General features: G+C 39.3%; 1 protein-coding gene across 5 annotated transcripts in view; it reads right to left on the reverse strand.

Moving 5' to 3' along the window:
- Window positions 1–5496: 5496 nt before the first annotated feature.
- Window positions 5497–26075, reverse strand: part of RB1 (RB transcriptional corepressor 1) — a 189450-nt gene continuing 168871 nt past the window's right edge. For 2 of the 5 annotated variants that reach the window (XM_045289089.1, XM_004714058.2), the window contains 11 exons: window positions 24892–25010; window positions 20291–20436; window positions 18641–18786; window positions 17947–18051; window positions 16806–16919; window positions 16404–16567; window positions 11508–11538; window positions 10564–10706; window positions 10076–10125; window positions 7265–7334; window positions 5497–7144 (listed from right to left, as the gene is read on the reverse strand). In XM_045289089.1, coding sequence (XP_045145024.1) covers window positions 7102–7144; window positions 7265–7334; window positions 10076–10125; window positions 10564–10706; window positions 11508–11538; window positions 16404–16567; window positions 16806–16919; window positions 17947–18051; window positions 18641–18786; window positions 20291–20436; window positions 24892–25010 — 1131 coding nt within the window. In that variant the 3' untranslated portion in view covers window positions 5497–7101. Of the gene's footprint in view, window positions 7497–10075; window positions 10126–10563; window positions 10707–11507; window positions 11539–16403; window positions 16568–16805; window positions 16920–17946; window positions 18052–18640; window positions 18787–20290; window positions 20437–24891; window positions 25011–26075 lie in introns of all 5 variants that reach the window. The other 3 variants (XM_045289090.1, XM_045289092.1, XM_045289091.1) reach the window with 3 other exon arrangements.

The following is a 26075-nucleotide window of genomic DNA, read 5'->3' on the forward strand; positions in this document are numbered from 1 at the left end:
GATTTGGGGGTAGTAAACACTGGGCCCAAACAGGACCGTTGTCAGGCGGGCACAGGCCCGGGTGGCATTTCATTGTTGTATACGGGGTTGATAGGAATCACAGCTGACTCAGCAGGCCCCCATCCACAACAAACCATTACTGATACACGGGGCTTAAATAGTCTTTCCTGTTCTGTGGGGTCTCGTTCCACTTTCTAGAAGATGCCCCTTGCTTTTCAAGTATTTTTAATTTACATTTATTTAGCTTTCCTCTTGTTGCTTATGTTTTTGTGGCAATATATTAAAAACCCATTGCCTAGAAGTCTTAAAGCTCCCCATCCCCCTGTTTTTCATAAGAGTTTGATGGTTTTAGCTCTTATACCCAAGTCAGTAATCCATGCTAGGTCAATTTTTGTAGGTGGCGTGAGGTCTGGATCCAGTTTCATTCTTTCGGATGTGGAGGTTGAACTGACTTGGCACTCTTACTGGAAATCGACAGACCAGAGATGTATGCATTTATATCTTGATTCTATATGCTATTCCACTGGCCGGGTGAAATCACTTTTGACCCATTAGTTTCTTCTTGAAAAACTGCTTCTCCAATTTACTTATTTTGCAGACCTTACCTAGTAGAGGCAAAAAAGTATGGCTACAACCTTTAAATAATAATATTTTTTGTGGGGAACTGTATAGCCCTATTCTGTTACTATTTTAAAAGTTAGCCATTTACTGTTGCTTTCTTTCTTTTTGATAACTTGCATTTTTGTCTACTCAAATTTTCAGACACAGGAATTACCCGCAACTCTCACTTCTGGCAGTTAGACACGTGCAGCCTTCATTTCCTGACTCGTTTCCTGACCCGCCTATGCGAGCTGTAATGAACTAACTAGGCCTTTTTCCTTCTTGATAGTGTCTGCCAAACCTGCCTTCCTCTTTCCTATTGCTGATGGTTTTCTGAAGCTTCTGAACGTTTTTAACCCCAATGAATTTCATGTAAAACTTGGGAGTAGGCCATGGGAAACACAACTTCACGTGTGAAAATTGACAGTCCTTTAGCAAACACTTGCCAGTGTTCCAGTGTTGGAGGAATATAGGATGGCACTTTATCTAGATGTTCTCAAGAACCTTATTTTGGGTCAGTTTGCAGTATCCGATGCCCTCTGTGCGGCTTTCTTGTGGACTGTCAGAATAACCCCTGGGAAGAGTCAGGGCGCCTCATTTCCTGGAGACCCTTTTATAAAGCCACAAATCGGCTGGTCAGCTAGCAATATGTGAGAGAAAAGGTCCACTTCATCATGATAATGCACCAGAAACCAGTCCACTAGTTTATCTTAGATTCTCTAACTTTCCTAATCCCAAGGAAAATCCGTGTTTCCAATGATTTTTACCTTAATTAGTTAAAAGTTTACAGGAAGCAGTATCTCAACTGCTGACCGAGATCTGTGACAATACCAGGCAATGGTTCAGAATGGTAAGTCCAATAATAAGTACAATAGCTTAGAGCTCTATACAGTACACAGCAAATCATTTCTAGACCATAACATGGTGCCAGAAGTTGTTCTTGACTGGTGATAATGAAATGGAAGCCACTGGATGCTGCGCAGTTTTCCTGGCCCCTTGCAGAGTGCCTGGGACTGCAAAGCCTTGGGAGCAGTCATTCAGGGCACCACTGGTCTCTGTACTCCTGAGTCAGGAAGAGGAGGGGGTTGGGATGCGCGGTTCTTTGTTGCCATGAGCAACTGCCTCTTGCCATATTCGAATAGGATGGTACCCTACTACCCTGACTGAACATTATGATTAAAGACTTTTAGAAACAGTACGATCAAAGGGGGGTAGCAAGGAGAACAGAATTTAAAATTCTCAGACTCCACAGCTTTTCTGGAGCCATCCGGGCAGGAAAAAGCCCTGAAATGATTGCCCTGACATCACCTTTAAACTTTAAAGCTTAAAAAACATAAGGGGCTTTTAAAAGTGCATGGAAAATGTTATCTTTTCATTCCATTTTTGGAATTAAAGCAAATTTTTTGAAGTCCCATCATGTTCCCCTGAAGTGTTTTAAAACAATAGTTTAGCTAAAATAATAAAAATATTTGCCTCAGCATTTTGTTCTTTTAAGATTTATACGGGATCCAAATGACAACAGCTTGAAGGCTTACCTTGGAATCTTTGGGAGCGGTGAGGGAGAAACCATTCAGAAAAGGAGGGCGAGAATCTCTGCACAACCTGAAGGTTGTAATGTCACTGAACATTGAATTGGTGTTTCCTTTGTTATGTATATCCTCAACAACCAAACAAAATTGGGGGAGGGGGAAGGAAGCAATTACAAGTTACAATATAATCTTGTCTGGCTTTTTAGCCTCTCATGCTATTATCACAAGAAACAGATTTGGAAAATTGTAAAAGGAAGAAAAATCATGCCTGACCCTTCCTTTTAATGCCATGTTTACCACGGCATGAAAACACTTTGAAGGTCCCCAAACTATACTCATTTCCTCTTGGTAGAGTAAGGTAACATGGGACCATTATCTATTAAAGGAACAAATGATGTTGGATCCATAAAATAAATGTGAACTTTTCATTTTTTTCATTATCAGACATGTCGACATTAAATATATTTGGGTATAGTTCCCAAATACTGGACACATAAAAAGATTTATAAGAAAAGATAACTATCTCAGCTTCAACCCAAGTGCTTATAATCTCATTCAGATATTACATAGTGTTACTATCACATAGCTCTATTAAAAAACAAACAAACAATGCACTTGTGGTTGAAATGCATTATTTCTAGAAGCGTGGTTTCAAGTTGGTCCAAAGAAAGCTATCCAGAATCCTAACCAATGCCGTGGTGAATGCTATACTGACCCTAAAAAGGAGGGACAAAGATGTGAGCAAGTGTAGGTGTTGGGCTGCTAACAGAAAGATGTGTTGTTCAAATGCACCACCCATTCTGAGTGACAAGGATAAGGCTGGCAGTAACAACAGTTTGTAGGTTTTTACTTTACCATTTGCCCCAGAAAAATAACGAAAAGTAAATAACTATATGAATCTGAACTAGTCTCCTTTGTTATATCCTAAAGCAGGGGTGTCAAACTGGTGACCCGCAGGCCGTATGCAGCCCCCGAGGTAATTTTTTGTGGCCCACGATGCTATGAAATAAAATGAAAATAGTAAAAAATTGTTATGAATAATGCTTAGGGGAGATCGAGGCAATACCATACACACAATTCCCTGGTTATATTTTATTTCAGAGCTTGTGGTCCACAAAAAAGTACCCTGCGGCCCCCGGGCCACCAGTTTGACACCCCTGTCCTAACGTCTAATTGAACAATGGAATACCAAGTAAATCTCTAGAAATGATCCATTTGATGCCATTCCAATGAAAAGTGTGAGTGGTCCTGACTTGTCCTAAGAGTCTGCCTTTCGCGTACGATCGCCATCCACCCTTGGTCTAGCCTGTAGCATAGGCTTGCTGCTTTGCTTGCTCAGCCCTTGTCTGCTTCTGTTTTCTTGGGAATAAGCATATTGCCGTTCAAGTAAAGCACTTCAAAGTTTTGTCTTAAGACATCGTATTATTTGAAAGCAAGAGAACTCCTTACATGAAGCCCTTTGTGCTAGATGCGTTTCATAACTTTTGGAGTTTAGACTATGGTGCATGCATATACATACCTCAGCAGTACAGGGTCAGCTCCCAGTAACCAAGCATGTATAAGTAGCTCTGTACCAGGTTAGATATAAAGTTTTGACGTCATGCAGCTTTTAGTGCAAACTGTGCAGAGCCACTTGGCTTTAAGAGATTTTTTATTTGAAATTGGCAGGTACAAGGTTGTGGACTTGTAATATATATTAAGGATGCTTTGAAGAGTTACAAAAGGGTGAGTCTGGAGCAAGTATGTCTTTTCGTTGAACACGTATATTAAAGGCCTCTCCTCTGAGGCATCCTTAGTATCTGGTTCAGTGTTCCTCCGCTTGAGGTACTCAGACCCCTTCTCAAGACTGACTGGGCAGACCGACACTAGCTCCACCTCCAGCACTCTGCCTTCCCCCTGGTCTACCACACCTGGTATAGATAGTCCCACTTCATACCAGGGGCTTTTCCTGTCTCAGGAAGGTGCTGTTAATGCATGGTTCACCCCCTCATCTCCTTCAGCTCTTTGCCCAAATCGCTTGTGTCCTACACGGACTAATCTGTTTTAAATGTTAAAACTCCCCTCCCCCAAGTCTCCGATTTATTTTTTCCTCAATCAGCTATTTGTCTTTTCATCACTTATTTGCTTGCGCTCTTCCCTGCAACTATAATATGGATTCCATGAGCACGAGGATTTTGGATTTATTTAGTGATTGTTGTATCTCTAGCATCTTAAGAACTTGGTCAATATGTGAATGAAACGCAGACTTATATAACACACACAAGTACAAGTATACATGTACAAAGGTTCTTAAAAAGTGTGTACACTTGTGATAAGAGTTGTATGAGCCCCCCATAAAGTGATTTTTAAAAATCACCCAAAAAGTGGGTACACATCTCTATTTATGCTAATACTTTCACATCATAGGAAAAAAATACTGACTTTAAGAACATTTATTTTCTTTCACATACTTAGAAAAATATACACCTGCTTTTTTTCCTCCTCCAACAAAGGGGTTCTTGGTGCTCTGGCTACATACGGATTAAGACTCCCCACAATTGGGGAGTGAGGAGCCAGAACGGGGAGATGGGCTACATGAAGGCCAAACAAGGCAATGCCAGGTGGTGTTACAATTTTGAAGAATGACACAAGCGCAGTGGTTTCAGTTTGGGTGATTGGGGAAAGCCCACTGAGCCAAACCCTGGAAGATGATATAACCAGCTGTGCGAATCTCGAGAGGCCGGTGCAGACAGAGGGAACCGCAGCAGGGATCAGAGCCCCGGGCAGGGAGAGGCCTGGCACGCTAAGTGCTCCCGTCAGGGTGCTGCAGTGTGGTTGGCCCACAGGAAGATCGTACCGGAGAGGGTGGAGGGTGTGGGGCCACTTCAGTAGCTGCCTGGCTGGTTTTCGAGTCTGGGTACTTAAATGGAGAAGCACGGGGAGCTTTAAAGCCTAATTTTGCATTTTATGGAGTTGGAAGATAAAGAGGAAAGAGAGAGAGGGGGGGAAAAAAAAACCAGAAACCCAAACCGAGAGACCAGTTAGAAGCCTGCAACAGTGATCCAAGCAGGAGCTACAGACGACGCTTGGATTATGGGCTGGAGCTAGAATTGAGTAAAATGGGGAAACCAGGATAGAAACGGTATTTTTGTTTGCGTGATTTTGATTTCTATTTTGAGAAGTGTTCGGGGTAAAGGGCGCCAAGAAGGAATCGAGGGTTGTATTGGCTGTGAGAGGCCTGACCTCAGCCAAGAGGTCAGGACTTGAGGCATAAACGGGATGTTCAGCACATGGGTCCCATGTAAAGGCCAAGAGTTCACACCGTGGAGTTCAGCTACAGAAAGACATTTGTGCACTTAATACAGACAGAGACAACAACATCAGACCATTAACACTCTTAACTACTTTATTTTAAAATAGGTGAACTATTAGTTGTAGAAAGTAGTAACATAGCAATTTTAAATGTATACTTGTAACCAATACAAAAAAGGAACAAAGCAATATCTGAAGCTAGTTAAGAAATCTCAATACACGATTTCTGAAGTTGCTAAAACTCTAGCCCTAAAGTGTGCGCAGTAGCAAAATATGCAGAAATAGGCCTTGACCTAACAGCTACATGAGTGATGTGATATGCATGCACAAGTTAAAAGGGAAAGGGAGTAAAGCTTTCTAGTGTCTTTGTTGTCCAGGTAACTGTGGAAGTCATGTTCAAAACTTAATTGAGCCAAAAATGTTTTTGGTTTTCTAAGAAACAAGACCGGGTTTCTTTTTTAAAAGGTTTCTGGGTTTAGACAAAATTGTTTTTTCTAACAGAGACTTGATGCTAACTTAAATACCACTATTTTAAATCACACCATCTCTAAATAAGTTAATCATACAAGATAGTTTAAATACACCTTTAGGTGCCAAAGCAGGGAAAGCGCCTCTTTTACTAATGAAGCCATTTTAATTTTACGGTTTTGCACAAAGTCAGATAAAAGCAATAACCCACAAAGACCTTTGATTACTTGCAATTGTGGACTAGAGATAAGCTGGCTTCGAAGGGTCTGTGTTAGCCCATGCTGGCTTTCAGGAAATAATAACGGACAGTCCCAAAGATACATCCCAAGAGACCATTCTAGCGGAAGCACACGTTCCCAAATTCAGGAGAGCAGAATACTTGTTATGGGATGCAATGAGGAAAAAACTCTAATGGGGATGGGGTGGAATTTAAGGCTCCTATAGTTAACAGTCTGCTTATAGAGTAAGATTAATTTATATCTTGATTCTTCAGAACCGAGAAACATTAGAAAGTGCACTTGGAGTATACTGCATTAAGGTCCTCTATAGTAAAGTTCTAGCTTTACTACTTCAACTTTATAACTTCAGTGATCTAAATAATATAAAAACCATACGTTCTATTAATAACCCTCATTTTAAAGCATGAGTCAGATGAAGAAAAGAATTGATAGAAATTCTTACAAGTGCTGAGGTATGAAACGTGTCGGTATGAGAGCATCATGTTTATACTTGGCTTTCTGCTTGTATTCAAAAACTACAAAGCATCAAATACACAGAGAGGACATCAGAATCCAATAGCAAAGTAAAATATAAACTGTAAAAATTAGTAATTGTCTTTTTTTTCCCCTAGTTCCTACTACCTGCTAGAGCAGAAGAGTTCAGGGTAAATCAGGAGTCATCCAAAGTGCATTTGGAAGACAGGCCACATTTTCGGAGGGTGTTCACGTTAAATTAAAAACACATACACAGACGAATGAAGGCTGTAGCAAGCATTATACATAGGCATCAGACAAGTGTCCAGAAAGGTAGGCTCGGGGGGTTGCTGGGACTTGCATTCTCCTCGTGGCTTCACTGTTTGGAAAGCAGAGCAGCCGCATTGAGGGTATGGAAACCAGCTGCTACAACTTGTTAAAGAGCAAGACTTACACAAGATTTTCAACCTTGTACATTAACGATGACTGCAACGTTGCAAGTAAGAATCTCACATACAAATTCAACGTGAGTCTGCACTCTTCTTTTTACATCTGAAATGAGAACTAAAGAAGGGTATTAAAGGCAGTCCGAAACAGAACCCAGGAGACTTGTATCGTCGCTCTGGGGGAGAAGATGAAGCAAGAGGTGTACATGCTGCCCCACCACGGCCCTGAGATGCTCACTTTTCCTCCTTGTCTGAGGCGTCCGCGCCGTCATTCTTCTTCTGCTTCTGCATTCGTGTTCGCGTGGATGCTGGGAGAGGAGGCACAACTTCAATAACCCGGAAGGCGCTGGGCATGTTCGGAAAGGCCTGCCGCATGTGTGGTATGGCCGTGTCAAACAATGGCTCTCAAGGCCCCTCGGCCTCAGCTGACGTCCACATGTTTCTGATTACATATCCTGGCCAGTACTTTCCTGAACACAGATCACCAAAACATGCGAAACATCTATGTACAAATATTCTGGGGTACATATCAAGCACATGCATTTATCTACAGGTGTGTTAGAGCTCTGCTGGCACAGTGGGTTGCATGTTGGGCTACACGTTGAATCTGCGAGCTGCTCCACTGGAGAAAGACGAGGCCTTGTTTCTCTAACGATTTACAGTCTTGGAAACCCACAGCGGCACAATTCTGCTCTGTCCTATATGGTCACTATGAGTCAGAATCAACTTGATTGCTGTGGGGTGTGCAAATGATTAACGGACTGGATGCTAACTGAAAGTGCCGCCCAGAGGCACTTTGGAAGTATATTAGAACGGAAAAATTCTGAGCACTGTATTTGTGGAAGGCTACAATGTACTGTGGGAGCCCTAAATCCATTTTGAGCCTCCAGAGAGATCCAGCCTTCACTGAATTCTTCCTAACCATTGATTCTCCACATCAAGTTTTGCCCTCGGGCCGAATGTGTTTTTCCCAAACTTCCTGGCCAGCCCAAGGAAGGGCCAGCTCAGCCTCGGGAACTTGCCTGGGTGCTCTTGATGGAAATTGGGATGCTGTGGCTGCATGGTCAGGCAGTCAGAGGGCCGTGAACCAATCTTGTCATATTTTCCAATCTATAATAATGTGCATGTCTCAATCATGGTACCTTTACCACTTGTCTAGTCCTGACTGTAGCTGCGACTTCATAGTTTGCCACCAGCCATGGTTTTGCAACAATTGCTGGCAGCTACATGGTTCAGTCCTTGTACACCATTATAACTTCATGGTGATGGTCTCCCTGACACAGATGCTCTAAAAATTTGTCTTTTTCTTGTTTTTGGCCTGTTTACGACTTAATAAAGAAGACTCTATAAAATATATTTGAATTGGGGGGCTTTGTTTCAGAAGACAGGTCTGGCAATCTCCTTCTAAAAAAAATCAGCCATCGAAGCCCCCTGGATCACCATGAGTGGGGGCTGATTTAACAGCAACTGGTTTGATTTGGGTTTTACAGTTGGACTTAAAAAAAAAAAAAACCAGACCCCAAAACAAATGAAAAACAGATCCGTTAAAAATTAAAAGAGAATTTCATATTTTTAGGTGCCCCCAAAGATCGCATCTCGCACCTTCTTGAGGTAATTTTTATCTTGAGTCTTCAGAACCCAGGAACTCTTTCCAGAACCAGGGAATTCTAATGTTCAGAGAGCCCTTCTGGGGACTGCAGACATTAACTCACACCTCATTTAATTTGACAAGGATATTTTTTAAGTACTTGATACAACACAATAAAAGCAAAAGTCGAATATTTCAATGACTTAGAATTTCTTAAAGCTGATTATACCGCTGTGTTATGGGTTAGGTATTGGGCTGCTAGCCTGAAGCTGGTCGTTCAGACTCACTAGCAGCTACCTGGGGACAAGATGAGGCTGCCTACTCCCATAAAGACTTGCAGTCCCAGAATCCCTGTGGACAGCCCTGAAATGACTAGAAGGCAGTGAGTACAAACCCTGAAACCGAACTCCCTGCCATTGGGGACAGAGCAGAACTGGCCACAGGGTTTCTGAGGCTATTACTCTTCACAGGGTAGGAGTCACCCTTCTCCCACCGTGGCTGGTGCATTCGACTTGCTGACCTTGAGCTTAGGAGCCCAACATGTACATAACCCACTATGCCACCGGGGCTCCACTCTGAGCTTTCCGGTTGTGTGCTAACCTCTCTGAGGATCTGAGAGTATACCAAAGGCCCCTCAGCTTTAGGGGCAAAGGCTCCTGATGCTGCTTTCTCAGCACCTGGGCCTAGGGACAGTCACAGCCAAGTAGGGCACTTGGACACGTGCCGGCTACAGCATTTTGGAGCAGAACGATATACATCTAAACAGGAACAAAATGCTACAAAAATACGTATATTTATTTCAACCAGAGTTTGGTTATTGGTACCAGAGATCAACAAATACACATTCATTATTTTCGCTACTGCTCTAAGAGAGCCGTTACTAAATAAGCTTGTGTTAATCTTTTATAGTCTCCCAATGGCTTAGGATAGAATTCCATTTACCTTAACAACATTCTGCATAACTTGGAAAATAATGAGGTGTTCTTTAACAAAATACTGATGTCTAATAATGGAAAACTTCCTTTCAAGACTAATTTTTTAAACTTTCAAATTATGAAAGGTCAACAAGAGAAAAGCAAAAGATGAAATATTTCAAAATAAGTTGTGGTGAATTATATGTGCTAGATTTATAAGATTCCCTTTCCCTATATCTAACACTTTTTAAGAGTTCCTAGTATAGTTTTGCTATACTGATATATTTTCTAACCACATTTGCTAATGTGTGGCCAAGCAGTGTTTCACTTCTTATTCTTCATGGAAGATTCTAGAAAAGGTGAAGATGACCTTCACTTTACCTCATGTTTGTAGGTAAAGAATTAATTCTCAATGGAATTCCAACTGCATAAGAAAGGCTTCTAATTGAAGGGATTTTACGTACATTTTCCTACAAAGCGAAAAGTCTTGGCAAGGTATATAACTGTTTCTTTCAGTTACCTAAGGTGTAATGGTAGGTGTACTTACTCATTTCGGCGAGTTTCTGTTGAAATTTGGACTCCCCTTGGAGATGTTTACTGAAATTTTAAAAATACAAAACATTTCATATATATGTATGAATGAAAAACTAAAATTCTCACTACTGGTATTTTCAATGATTTATAAAATCTAAAACATATGATTCTGTACATTTTACCAGTGGTTTTTATAAAACACAATAGGTAACATTTTTCATAAGTGAGTATTTCAATATTTAATGTTCAAACTACAAATCTTATTAATAACTTTCTTAAGGGAAGTTTTTTAGTATCTCCTGTCTTCATTGACTTTAGCTATCGATGGTGTATTATTTACATGGTTCTTTTAAGGATGGTGTATTACTTACACGGTTCTTTTAACCTCAGGGTACATGCACACCTGCATTTTCAAAAGCCCTCATAACTTGCCAATAAAATGGGCGTAAAAGGAATCCGTGGCAACCAGGTGCAGAGGGGACGAATCCGAACCGTTCCTACCTTCCATCTGCTTCATCTGGTCCTTCAAGGTCAAAGCGTAGCTTCTTCAGTGGTTTAGGAGGGTTGCTTCCTTCAGCGCTTCTTTTGTGAGCACGCTCGCTGTTACACACCATCTGGTTTATTTTCTGAAACTTCTCAGAAGACTGTGAATTACAGAATTTTTTTAAACCGTTGAACACAGCCGTTTTGCAATTAGCAAAGAACTGTAGCTTGAAGTAAGTAAAATTCAATCAAATGGTAGCATCTTCACTTTCCATTTTTGAGTAAGAGAAATTGTAAGTGCAGAATAAATGCATCTAACTTGCCCAGATTAACACCTACTCTTGTTAAGTCCTCCTGTTTCTTCCCTCTGAGCTCCTATTCTTCCTCTAACTCTGACCACTACTCTGAAAGTCTTGGTCCCAAATTTTCAGGACAAAACCTGGACTACTTCCCACAGGTACTCAGAGTTGGAACAGCCTTCTGAAACCTTGTGTTTAGCAGTTTTGCTGTTATCTTGGGGACATAACAGAACTAGAGGGAAAGGGCACATCAATTTCATAATCACTGTTTGTTTGAGTCACTAGTTTGTTGGATAGTAATAAATAATTAATACAGATTGTCTCCCACTCCTGTAAGTCTACAAGCTCTCTGGAGGTGTAATACACACTCAACATGGGACTGATGAAGTACTGAAACCGATGGAAGGCCAACCAGGGCAGTGAGCCTAGAGTAACTACACGAAAGATTTCCCTTGTTGGGTCTCTTCGAAACAAAGACCGTAAGCATGAGAGCTGCCACTGACAAGGACATACAAACGTGTGTATCTGTATGGAGTGCCATGACCACCAAGGAGGGACTGGCTAGTGATGCTTGGATGTGCTGGTTACATATGAGAGTACCTCATGTCAAATCATATGTATTGTTGGTGAATTTTAAAACTTTTCATATAAAAAAATACTTACCCCAAATGATTCACCAATCGATACCAAGATTCTGTCAAGTTAAAGTGAAATACAAATTAATTAGTAATGAAAATCGTGTCTAGAAATGTCTAGAAATGAACATATACACCTCATTCTGAACTCTCAAGAACATGAACCACAGGCAGATCGTACTCATTTGGAACTTAGAATAAGTAAATCCACCGCTTTCAAGTTGATCCCATTCGCAGCCGCCCTGGAGGACACAGTGGAGCATTCCCTTGAATCTCCAAGGCAGGGATCCATACCAACCACACTACCACAGCTTCTCCTGTGGAGCGGCAGCTAAATTAAAACCAACAACCATTTGCTTAACAGCCGAGCATGTCACCGCTGTGCAACGCTGACTGCTGTTATGCACTGAGCTTGTCTCTCAGAATTACAAGTCTGCAAGAACATATTCTTTCCATGTTCTTACTTAAAGAGGAAAGAAAACTTTGGGGAAAAATTTTTTTAAGGTTACTCTTATTTAGTTCTTCATAAACCAATGGGAAAGTTACCCATTAAAAGTTCACATTCTCTCTTCTAGATCCAAGTTACATGTGGAGAACCTTATAATATTCAATAAGTAATCTAACTATGATCTATATTGACATATAATAAAAACTATTGACAATACAGTCTGGAATCAGAAATCGCTACTAGAACATTTGTCCTTGTTTGGACCATATAATTTCTCAATAATCATAAAGCTGAAGAATAACATTAGCCTCATGTAATTCAACACAGATTTGATCACATGCACATGGAACTGATAGATATATTTATAGGTTTCATTACCCTCCAACTTTTGGTATCTGGCCATTCATTCCATATGTATTAGGTGATTAATCAGAGTAAATATGCTATATAAGTAGCGTTAAGGTGCTCTCTTAATGCTTAATCAATGATTTTTCAGGATCTTCAGAAGATGACTTTTTTTGCTAAAGAACCAGTGGCAGTCCTATAATCAACTGTTAACTTGAATGAAGGGGTGGAGTCTAGCCTGTCAATCAGGTCATAGCCAATGAGGCCTCTGTGTGGGCATGGCCTTCTCCTGAGGAGTCTGGGAACTTCTGTCTTCCTCTCTGGATGCGGGACACACACACTCTCTGCTTCTTCTTCCTGCTGACAAGACATGGAGCCAAGCTGATGGAGTCAGAGCCCTGGAGCTGGAGGAGCCATGTGGAGACCCACACCAGTGCTGAGATGCTTCCACTGCCACTGGATCCACAAGACTTTCCACCCACTGGCCTGTGATCTTCCTGCATTCAGCATCAATTTATTGACTGGTATTGGACATATGGGCTAATATTGGACTTATGGACTTGATCTGGACTGGGCTGGGATGTTTTCTCAATATACAATTGTTCTTTTATATAAAGCTCTTTCTTATACACATATGTCTCTGGATTTGTTTTTCTAGTCAACCCAGACGAACACATTATGGTACCTTAGGTATGGAGTACCAGAGAAACAAATCATAAAGATGGAGAGTGGATGTTTGTTTGACCTCTGACCCAGGATAGTTCTTCTTCTTTGGCTAGCCAGAGGTCAGATATGGCCATGCAGTTTACTGGAAAGAATATGGCAAGTTAAAGCTTTGATTATTTAGTTTGGTGTTGTCTTTGGTTATTCCTGTTAGAAATGGTGAATATTAATGTGGTTAATGTACATTTTGAGATCAGGAGATGAAATCACCCCGTGAATTTCTCACAGACCATGCTGCTTGGTGAAAACGGCAGGCAGAAGGTCAAACTGGCTGACAGAATGCCTGGCCCTGTATTGAGGCAATGCAGTCAGAGGCCTAAGGCGATGTTTCACGTTAATAGAATATTTTAGGTAAGGATTAAGATAAGAAAGATAAGAACTGAAGTAGACTATTTTAGGAATTTAGTTTAGGATCTGGCAGTACTAGGTCTATACTGTTTTCTTCTGCTTAATATTATTGATATAATGATTGATAAAATGATTATTGAGGAGTATGAAAATAGAGAGCTTGTAAGCCCACTGGTCTTCAGCCACTAATTTGAATCTTTAAATGGGTTAGGAAACACGGCTCTGAAAAGCAAAGCCCCACCCTTGAGTGCTCAAGACATCTGAAGGGGAAGAGACTTGCCTATGGGGCTGTTAATAGATTGAAGGAAAAAAGGAACCCTTTGGTTTTTGAATTTTGAACAAGTGGTTTGTGCCAGAAGTTAGAAAAGTTTTGGAGCCATGAAAAAACTCTCTTCTCAGGACTGGACATTAAAGGGAACCTGTGGGCAGCTTGAAAGGCTTGCGAGATGACCACCTGGATCCACTTGTTGAGTGGAAGTGAGAGAATAACAGCAATGAGAAGATGGGTTCAGTCTGGCCACTGACACCTGTGGACCTGGTTCACAGGGACTAGAGAAGATGAGAGCACGTTGACTGGTCTGGAGTTCATGAGCTAGCACAGCGAGGCTAGGTTGAGAAATTTGTGACAGGGCCCATATTCTAACGGTGAGGCGACCAAAGGGCATTGAGGCTAAGCGAAGTGGTCCGCACTGAGTTGACCAGAACCTGATCAGATGAAGAGAAGATATTTGAGCCTGTGAACTGGTGCATATTGCTGCTGACTTTATGGATGGCCTGTTCTGATTTGGTTTTGCTAATGGATGCAGACTCACAAAGTTCCAACTGGAATAAAGACTGTTCACATCAAAGAATATGATTGTCTCCTCAGAGCACAGGAATTTAAGTGGGCAGCATAAAAATTGGATACCAAAAACAGGGAGGATATAGTCTTGAAGTGGTTGGCTTACAAACTTTCACAGGTGGGGGAATATATTCATAAGATTATAATGTAGTTGTTCACTTAACTGCAATTGTTAGACACAGAATATTGTTGTTTTGTTCACTTATAGAATATTATGCTTAAATGAGGCTGATACATATTGAATTGTATGCATTTTAGTTTTATCCTGTTAGCTACAGATAAGATTATATTATTGCTTTGTTTAAAAATTATACATGGCTAAAGAGTTGTGTAGAACTGTCAAGTTGATAAGGGAGGGTTTGTGGCAGTTACATAATATATCAACTTGTGAAGGGGTGAGTCTGGCCTGTCAATCACCAGTGCTGAGATGCTTCCACCTCTACTGGCTCCACAAGACTTTCCACCCCCTGGCTTGTGATCTTCCTGCAGAACCCAACCCAAAATTGATTTCAGTAATATCAGCAAAATTATCATGATCAGTATAAGTGGATTAATTATCACCATTAAAACATTACCTAACTGTGCATTTTCAGCATGAGGCTGATGGAGCCAGACCTCTGGAGCTGGAGAAGCCAATTGGCTCTATCACCCTTTTTGTGTTGTCTTGACACTTAGATAGTCTCTGTGTTAGTCCGGGTAGACTAGAGAAGCAAATCCATAGACACTCATGTGTATAAGAAAGAACAGCTGAATATTAAGAAAACATCCCAGCCCAGTCCAGATCAAGTCCATAAGTCCTATATTAGCCTATGTGTCTGATACCAATATATAAAGTCCTTTTCAGACTGACGAAACACATGCAATGACACTGAATGCAAGAAGATCACAAGCCAGTAGGTGGGAAGTCTTGTGGATCCAGTGGCGTAAGCATCTCAGGCACTGGCAGGAGTCTGGTTTCTCCAGCTCCAGAGGTCTGGCTCCATCAGCCTCTCTCCATGTGTCTTCTCCACAGGGATGTCTCACAGGGAGTGAGCAGAGAGTGTCTTGCACTTCCAAGGAGGAAATACCGGACTTCCCAGAATCCTTAGGAGAAGGCCATGCCCACAGAGGCCTCATTGTCTACGACCTGATTGACAGGTAAACTCTAGCCCTTCACTGGCAATTCTCTCAAATTGACAACAGATTATATAACTACCACAGAGGTGTTTTAACAGCTTATAAATTGTAGCTTTCAGTATACCGATATCTATTCCCAAGAAAATAAAGGGTGAGTCAGGGGCACATAAAACTATTTGAATCATATTGCCAGTGATTTTTTTGCCTTATTATTTTTCAGTTGAATTTGAAATTTTATCATGAAGGTGAGTTACTAATATAAACAAATGCCCTGCCCAATTTTTTCTAAAAGGTTAATATACCTTCTTCTTGTTTGTTTTTCTTGCCCATTAAACACAACTAACTGGGCTGATAATTTCTGAGATAGTACTACATTAACTATCCTAGCTAATCGGCCTCCCACTTCATGCAAAATAAAGTAAGTTTCAAATAGTCACGATAACATATAATGAGTCCAATGAAGCACTTGTGGTTGGATGTGGCTGACAGGATAATGATGTATAGTTGCCGAGAACCTTTCATCTGAGAATTGTAAATAGCTTCACACTCATCATTTCCCTGATCCACAACAATCCTTTGAAGTGTGAGGTAGTGACCTGCCCACGGTAATACTCGTATAAGGGACCACAGGTAGAATTAGGGGAGAAGCTTAAACTTTTTTACAGTCATCTACATTTAACAGGACACATTTTCTGTTTTTTAATATAACAAAGCAAGATGATCAAAGCCCACAGAGTTTATAGAATAGCTAATATAGAAAAAAATCTTAACCGAAGCTTATCTACTTTGGTTAGCAGATGGGCAACTTACAAAGATGTAAAAGTGTTTTGAAACCTACTCCAAAACTGGTTCGGAAACTGTTTATAAAAAGAACAGACTCCTGTAGCCAGGAACGATGATGGTGAAGTTTGTAATTCCACTCAAGAGAACAGATTGCCTTTCATCCTCCCATAACTCTCACCCTGTGTCACTTAATACACACAAGCAAATTAGAGATTTAAGAGTCGAACGCATTTTAAACAAAGAAAGCTTTATATTTCCATACGTGGATAAAAAGAATCCCTTCTGACGCTCTCCCACTTTCCTACCGAGAAAGCACTGACCTTGATCTTGGAGTCATTTTTGTTGTCGCTGGCAGGCCATCTGAGAGTTTAAATGGACTCTTCAGTGGTGATATGTAGATGTTCCCCCCAGGGATGCGCAGAGGTGAATTGGAAAATTTATAAGGACTCCGAGGAATGTAAGGTATTGGTGACAAGGTAGGGGGCTAGAATTTAAAAAGTAGATTATTAACTGCTTGTGGTAGCAATTGTATGTATAGTACTGCTTGACATGATTGAACTATGGAATGATATGATTTATGTATGAGCTCCCAATTAAAAATAATTTTAAAAATAGATTGGCTTTAAAAATAAGCAAATAAAAGTACATTATTTATTAATATCCCAGAGAGATCCATTGCTTTATAATTACATATGCCCAAGTAAAGCACTCTTTCCACATACCCTGGTGGAAGCATACTGCAAAATATTTGTTTTCAGTCTTTGCATGAAGACAGAGTTGTAGAATACTATAATGGAGTCATATTCCTCTTCTCTGATCAAAACACGTTTGAATGTCTGAGGGGGATGAGAAAAAAATCTGTTAAATGAAATTTTCTAGTTTATATCCTTCATTATCTTTTCTAGTATTTCACAAGCCTGCTGAACAGTAAACTGAATACAATATACAACTGCTGTAACAGAAGTGACAAGTTGCTGAGTGACTGACGGGACTAGTTGGTTGGCTGACAAGGGTGGAGCAGCTGGACCAGCAAGGTGGGAAAACAGGATGGGCCTCAAAGGCCAAAAAGGAGCAAAAACTAGTCCTATTATCCCCCAATATTTAGACTACACTCTCTGATCTACAATCCTCCCCACATTACCCTCCTATCCCTGTCCCCCAACCCACAAGGGTTCAAGAAGTGTGTATTACTAGATCACAAGATCACTAGATCACTAGAAGAAGGCGCCTTACTGAAAGCAGTAACTTATCTGAGAGGAAGATTGTACTCTGTTTTAACTAGGCAAAAGCATAAGGGGTTTTACAGAATACTTCAGATATATGTAATTTAAATGTCTAGATGGTGAACATTAGGTTAAATGTATACAAATTATTCATTATAAAGCTTATTCATTTTACTTTTGAAAAATCCTATGATAAATTAAAAATATAACCTATGACTCAACCTGCCACTAAAGAGTATGAATTGTGCCACACCAAGTATACTTTACTACGGCTGTGACTACTGGTTCTCTAAAGTGAAGGCAAACTGGAGACACATGTTCACCTTGGAAACTTTTTAAAGCTATCTTTCACTGGACTTTCTGATAAAGTGTAAAAATAACTTTTAAAAAATGTAAGATCCTATTACTTATGTCAAGTACATTATAAATACCCTGACTGTTCCTTATTAAATATAAAATATGCATATGAATAAAGAAATGAAATATGAACTTGGACCATAGCTCCAATTTACCGATAATTGACCAAAAATATGAAAGTAAAAATCAATTTGTACATACACATAATAAGGTCAAGATCTAATAACTAGAATTATCCAGATTAAAAAAAAGAAAGAAAACTCTCACTACGAGAACTGCCTACCTCCTGGACAGCATGAGGGAGGTCCTTATATGCTGTTACGATGATTTTGAACTTCAGGTCAATATTCTTCACTTTACAAATGCCATACATAGAACACATCATGATCTAGTAAATAAGTGGAGATAAAAAGTCAGAATGTATTACGTGGTTTTGTTCTAAAAAGCACTCTCTTACCATTCTTTTGACCTTAAAAAATAAATTCCTACAGGATTATCTTTCCCCATCTTTAAGCTCAGTTTGAAAGTCTATGTGAAATGGTTCATCTAAATTATGTTTAAAGAACAAATGCAAAGAGCAACTCTTGATTATTCAGAACTATCTAGTTTGTAAATTATACTAACTTTAACTCCTGCTCTTTGGATGGTTCCAAGAAGAAGAAAAAATTAAAGCTGGAATCAGATCAATGAATAATTTCCAAAGGAAAAAAAGTCAGATGTGAAAAAAGTTCCAATTATTCAAGAACGAGTATTGCAGACATTCCATGGTAGTGGTGGGAGTGAGTGTGAAGTGTTGGAAACAAAGCAAGAGAGGTTTCTGGATTGTTGAAAATTTCTTGATCTAAGTGCTAGTTATCTGGGTGAGTTTAAATGACTTTTGGTAATAAGATCTCTCTAGTCATTAAATATGTGCACTGAATCGGTACGTAGTTAGCAAATAAATAGGGACGAGAAGGCTCAGTGCTTGATTTCCTTACCTGGTCCAAATGCCTGTCTCTCATGAGCTCACACTCATGTTGCAGTGTGTGCTGGAAAAGGGTCCAGATGATATGTTCTAGTTCTGGGTGGTCAGACAGAAGGCGTGAACACAGGGTGTTGAGTCGGAGATACGCGAGTCTATACACTATGGAAATAAGAGGAACCAATGATGTGGATATTTACTGCTCATTTTCAGCTACAAGTAGTTTCTTTATCATAATAAATTGCTATAGCCATAATGCTGTCACTCTTTCCCTGATGAATGAATGATTTTTGGTGCTACATACATAGAAAACACAATCCTACTTGCTGTTACGACTTTACAAAGAGACGTGGTTGTGCAGTGAATTAAGCACAGGAGGTCAATAGGGCAAATTGACTGCCTCTGCAATGGGAGAAAGAAGAGGCAGTCTGCTCCTGTAGTATCTGCAGCTTCAGCAATGCTGTGGAGCAATTTTACTCCGCCTTACAGAATTGTTACGAGTTGGAATCTACTAGATGGCTGTGTGTGATTAAACTATTCAAGCATGAAATCAAGTAGAAGTGGAAGGTTGAGAGAAGAAAAAGTCCTAAAAGATTGATAAATTAGACAAGCTATACTGAGTCTATTTCAGTTCTGATGGTAATCACTCATAACAGATAGCAGATATCCCAATTATCAATGCTCAAGAGAAATCATTATTTTTAAAACAATGGAATTGTCTAGTGTCTATCACTTTTCTCACTATAAAAAACAACAACATAGATCTCTATTAGAAACCAATGGAGCAAACTTTGTTGGGAGCCCGGGTGACTCTGCTGGGTAATCACTGTACTCCTAACGTACAGTCAGCTGCTTATCCCAACAGTCTCTTCAAGAGAGAGAGAAAAGGCCGTCTGTTCCAGTAAAGATTTACAAAGCCTCCAAAACTCTATGCAAGGTGACTATGAGTTGGAATCAACTTGAAGGCGGTGGGCTTCATTGGGGCTTATGGATTACCTAGATGGTAATGTAACTGTAATATAAAATCTACTGAGTCACCAAAAAGCTACAACTGGCAATACAAGTTTGGAAAAAAGGAATCCACAGAATTGAATTTTCCTCCATTTCTTTGAAACATAAGGAGCCCTGGTGGCACTACGGGCTTGGTAGTGGCCAACTGACCACAAGTCAGTGGTTCAAACCCACTTTCTCCACGACTTAAATAAAATACAGAGAATATTTGTCATAGATAAATCTGGCATTTTACTCTCTTTCCAGGTGTCTGTGTACTTGAATTTTCATCTGCATATAAACCAACGTCCAACCTCCCTGCCCCACTCTTCCACACCTCACCCGAGTATGTTCTATAACCTGGTAACTTAGTTTTCTTAAATGTCCTAAAAAATATTCAACTCTACATCCAAACCTGAACAGCCAAAGTAATGCCAAGGGCATTTGAAAGTATTAACTGTAGCAGGAGCAGCAACATCTAACATTTACTAAGTGCTTATTATGTGCTAGGCACTGTTGAATACATTTTATATGTATTAATTCAAATAAGGAAACTGAGGCACAAAGACTGTATTAAATGATTCATACACAGCCATACCTAGAAAGGAGAAAAGCCGTAATTTAAACCCGGTCAGATGTGCTTCAGAAGCCATCCCAGAGGTAATCATCTACTAACCTTTCTTGTAAAAAAGCGTAAGGGAGGCAGATCGTAATGGCTTCTGGGTCTGGAAAGCTGAGGTCGGTTGGGCCTCTGCATGTGCAGTAGAATTTACACGCATAGTTGACCCTTTTTTCTTTGGAGACCTTACAGGAGATAGATACCTAAATATATTAAAAGGAAAACACTTTATTTGAAGATTGCTCACACACACACACACACACACACACACACACACCTGTACACAAACATCCAGAAATATATTGTTCATTTAATTGGGTACTGTGTATCAAATTCCTTACTCTAGCTATTGAAATACAAACAAAAAAGCTAGATTAATAGAAATATTTAAACTGCCATTCTAATAACCAAGTTTATTTTGAAAAATAGCTGTTCCCAAGAATTACTGACTTCTTAAAAAAGGTATACATTTCAATTTTTATAACTGAAACCACAAATGACACCAACTTAAAAGAAAAGTTGTTAATATCAAGAAGAATGACTTGCCCAAAATTTCAGAACCAAAAGAAACAAACAAACAGCCCACAGAGAAAATAATAGAAGAGTTGTTTCACTAATATCATGAAAGTTGAGATGCTATACATTCAGGAAGCTCAACAAGCTTGGAGCTGAGTAGACCCCAAAAGAAAATTACCAAGGTATATCATTGTGATAGTTAGGTTTCCTGTGCCAACATGGCTCCCCTAGGAACATGTGGGCAGAGTTTTAGCCTGTCAATCAGGTCCCAGCTTGATTGGAGGGCCACTGAGATCAATGGCTCTCCAAGGCTGGTCTCCTTTTCTCTTCCTCCCTGGTGACTGGAACAGTGTGCTGCTGTCTTAGCTAGTCTTTTGCCTCAACCATGTGCTGTGCTACCTGTGGGCTGAGCCAACCCATGGAATGTGTTGCTGCGCTGTGCATAGCTAGAGCCTGAGGCTCCATTGGGACCCGCTTCCTTACACTGCTTGCACTATTGGCCTCTGCTCCTCATCTTCCTGATGTTGTCATGGACAAATGTCTTAAAAAACAATACCTACCTGAGATAGTTTATTGTGCCAGCCTGGCTGATAAACACAAGTGGGATTAACTGAAGGGCAGAGAGATAAATGGCTTGGTGAGTCTCGCCTTTCTTGTCTCTCGCTGCTCTTTGGTCATCGGACCAGCTTGTTCTGTGCCTCAATTTACAGGCTACATCACCTGTGGGACGCCTAGCCTGTGGACTGTGTTGCTGTAAGTTGAGGTCCCTTTAAAACATCTCTGGAGCTGGGCACTGGCGGTTGGTGACCTGGTTGGCATTTGATGACCTGCCTTCTGATTGGCTGCTGTGCCAACATGGCCTAGCTCTCTCTATAAATAGAGGACAATCTGGCAGCAGACTAGACTTGCAGGACTGCTAGTCTCTCACAACTCTCTCACGGGAGTGAGTTGAATTGAGCCATTTGTAGTGCTTTATAATTTAAGTGTTTCTTTCTTGTATTATATATTTATCTGCATATGATTTAACAGTTCATTTCTTGTTATATATATAAAATTATCTTTATAAATCCTGTATTCATTTTATTAAGCAAGCATAAGCCTGACACCCTAACCAGCATAAGACACAATTTAAAAAGAAATTATAGACCAATATCCCTCATGAATATAGACAAAATTCTAAGCAATAGAATACCACAATACCTCAAAAAGTAATAATAACACATCATGACCAAATGGGATTCATACCAGAGGACATACAAGCAATATACTCCACCACATAAATACAAGAACCACATGATCATATCAAAGGAGAAAAGGCATTTGACAAATTCAACATCCATTCCTGATAAAACATTCAACAAAATATGAAGAGAAGGGAAAATCTTCAACATAATTAAAGGCACGTATACAAAACCAACATTAATATCAACAGGAAAATCGAAAACATTTCCCTTGCAACAGAAACCAAAAAGGATGATTTTATCACTACTCCCATTCAATATTGTACTGGAAGTCTTAGCTAGTGCTGTAAGAGAAACGAAAGATATCTAAATTGGCAAAGAAGTAGTAAAAAATGTTAGATGTGATGCAATCCTATATAACCTGTTTCCCCGAAAGTAAGACATCCCCCGAAAATAAGACCTACCTACAGTTTTGCCTCTCGCTGAAATATAAGGCATCCCCCCGAAAATAAGGGTTTGGATTGTTATGATGATGTTCCAGAAGATGATGACATGACTGTCATTGAATAAATGAATAAACGTACCACAGACTGTTGTATATGGAAATAATGGTAGTAACAGAAATTCTTGATACTGTAGGATTCACAGTTTGTCTGGTTTGGTTCAACAATAAATGTGTACCATATTCTTCTTCATGGAAAAATAAGACATCCCCTGAAAATAAGACCTAGCGTATCTTTGGGAATAAAAATTAATATACTGTCTTATTTTCCGGGAAACAGGGTAGCAAAAATCCCAAAGACTCGGCAAGAAAATTGCTGAAATTAATTGAAAGATTGAACAGTGGCAGGATACAAGATTATAATACAAAGTAAGATTGGTTCCTCTACAACAGGAGTTGGACCTTTTTTCCACCAGGGGCCATTTGGACGTCTGTAACTATTCGAGAGTCATACTGGCCAAACATTTAATCAATACGCCCCTAATGTGATGCTGGAACTGCTTCCACTCTGGTAAGGCTCGCTCTAGTGCTGATGACCTCACAGGCCTCAGACAACCTGTGAGAGGACCTTCCCCACCCCTGCTCTACACTGACAAAGAACTCTGAGAAGAGCATCAGGAAAACAACACGATTTCAATATTCACCCCAAAATGAAACACAAGTGATCTTCAAAAAGTTCATGGAAAAATTCCATTACCATTTAGTAAAGTTTTTCCATAAATTCGTTAAAGACTCCTTATATTTAAGAATAAATCTGACTACAAAATCAAAAGGTCTATACAAAGAAAACTATAAAACACTATTACATGAAGCTAAAAGTGACTTACAAAAACGGAAGAATATCCCATACTCAGGGATAGGAAGACATTATGAAAATGTTAATAAAATGTCAGTGTCATTTAAAGTTATCTACAGATATAAAACAATCCTGGTCCAGGTTCCAATATCATTCCAACTTTATACAGAAAGGAAAGAGATCCCGGATAAGCAAAGCACTAATGAAAAAGAACAGAATAGGAGGCTTTAGATGTTGTGAACTCAAAATCTACCGATAGTTATGATAATCAAAACACGTGGGAAAGATACAATAGACATGCACACCAATAGAACTGAAATACCAGAAGTAATTAAATAAATAAGTAAATAAATAAATAAACCAATCAGCAACATAAATCTAGTGACAAAGGGCCACATTAAATAGAGAAAGGGGTAGTCTCTTAGGACTGACAACAGTAGACATACATTTATTTTAAAATGAAGCAGAATCCATATCTCATGCCAAACTGAAAATGAAATCAAGATGGATCAAAGACCTAAATGTAAAACATAAAAATATAAAGAGCATCAAGGAAAAAACTGGACAAATTTAAGGCAGGCATATGGGGACTGGAAACAATATCAAATACAGCTGGAAACAGACCCACAGCAGAAGACAAACTAGATGTCTGGGATCTCCTACAAATCAGATACTTGACATGCTTCAAAAAAGGAAAAAGAGAACCCACAGACGGGGGAAAATGGACAAAGGATTTTTGGCAATGGACAAAGAATTAATCTCTTAACTTTACAGAAAGATTCAAAACCCAACCAAAAAAGACACCCTATTTAAAAATTAACAAAGGACATGAACAGACAATTCACCACAAAAGACATGCAGGAAGCTAACACATACATAAAGAAATACTCATTATCATTAGCCATGAGAAATATGCAAATCAAAACAACAATAACATATCCTCTCCTCCCAGCAATAATAGAAAAGTTCAAAGAGCAGAAATGAACAAATTGTATGGAGAGACTAGAATCTTCATACACTGCTCATGGGTCTGTAAAACGGTGTAACCATGGTTAAGAGTGATATGAAACTTCCTTAAAAATTGGAAATAGAAAAAAAAAAAGAAAAAAATTTGGAAATAGAAATACCACAGGATCCAGCAAGCCCATGATTTGGTATATATCTATAGAAGTAAAAGTCACAGCATAATACACATACACACACACACACACTGTCCACCTTGGAATTTCTTTTCAGCTCACTAACTGAAAGTATTCTATAGATTGACTTAACTCGAGTATCAGTTTGGATGCCTTGAGCTCTAGTTGCAAATATTGTTGCAAATATCAGTTCATTTATGTAACTGATATCACTATTTGAATTTCAAACTTAATAAAATCAGAATGGGTTCTTGATTTCTTCCTATGGATTTCTTCATGTCAGTACATGGCTCCATATTACATCCAGTCTCTTATGTCAAAAACCTAGGAGTCATTTAAAATTTTTTATCTAAGTCATGTATCATGTCTTACTCAAGATTCTATTTGCCACAATTTCTACAAGGTTGCTTCCACTGTTAGTATGCTCAATCCTGAACCTGGATCAGGATTGTTTTATATCTGTAGATAACTTTAAATGACATTTATTTGCAGTTTGAATAGGTAATAACATATGCTCTACTTACATATCTGCTGCAGTGTGGCTGTTCTGGAGGGGAAGGTTCATAGTACAATTAGATTCAAGATGATCAGATGCTCCTTCTCTTTCCTTTGAGAGTTTAATAAGGTCAAATAAAGGTGAACCCTATATGAAACAAGATATAATAACATTAATGAGTATTATTTTCACATGTACCTAACAAAATCATGCTGAGTATTAATTTTAATCACAATTGCCACTAGAATTTTATAAATCTTTCTTGCCACTCTCAAAATAGTGACTGCCCAATTTTTGTACTAAACAAAATAAGACTGGGAAAGTATTTACATTAGGGGAAAAGTTAGAAGTTAAGTAAAAACGATACAGAAAAAAATCAAAGAGGGCAGAAATATAGTAAATATAGGAACAGAATTTAGTAAAATTGAAAACAAAAATACAAGCCTTCTTGTACTCAATTGGATCAAAAAGGCTAAAAGTTGTTTCTTTGAAATAACTAATAAAGCTAAACACAGTCAAGCTATGAAGAAAAAGAGAAGTCACAAATGAACACTATAAGGAATGAAAATTAAACATTATAAAAAAAACATTATCACAAAGATTAGTAATAGGGGACTGCTATAGTAAATAATTCACTAAAACACAATTGAAAAGAAGTAAAATAATCTGAATAGTTCTATTAAAGAATTTGGATGAAAAATCTCTCCATATAAATAAAACTCAAAATCATAAACGAGATTAGGCTTACTAGTTACAGTGAGGTGGGACCCCCTGCAAGACTATACCCCTTAGGCACCTTTCAGGTCTAGCACTAGATCCATCCTTATGATCAAATAATCAACCATTTAAGATTAAAAGGGCAAAATTTTGCCCAAAGACAAAGTTCAAAAGGTGAGGAAAGAAAGAGGAACAACAAGAAAAAAGCAAACACAGGAAGAAAGCAGAATTAGTGGTAGTAAATTGAGGAGATGGCAATGAACGCATTGAAACAAGATGGGTAGGGTTTAATGTAAAACTTCATGTTCTGTAAAGCTTCACTTAACTCATACATTTTTTAAAAAACCACTCCACAAAGAGAACACTAGTAGTGAAACAAATTTGTATGTATTGCTGATTGAGAAATGAATTTGTAGGCCTGTCTGGATAGGACAGGCTGGATGAACGATCTGGAGGAGAAAACAACGGGACTGACAGTTCCGGGGGGACATGGGA

This window comes from Echinops telfairi, unplaced genomic scaffold (assembly GCF_000313985.2).
Source record: "Echinops telfairi isolate 266 unplaced genomic scaffold, ASM31398v2 ScPeMD7_24;HRSCAF=84, whole genome shotgun sequence".
Lineage (NCBI taxonomy): Eukaryota > Metazoa > Chordata > Mammalia > Afrosoricida > Tenrecidae > Echinops > Echinops telfairi.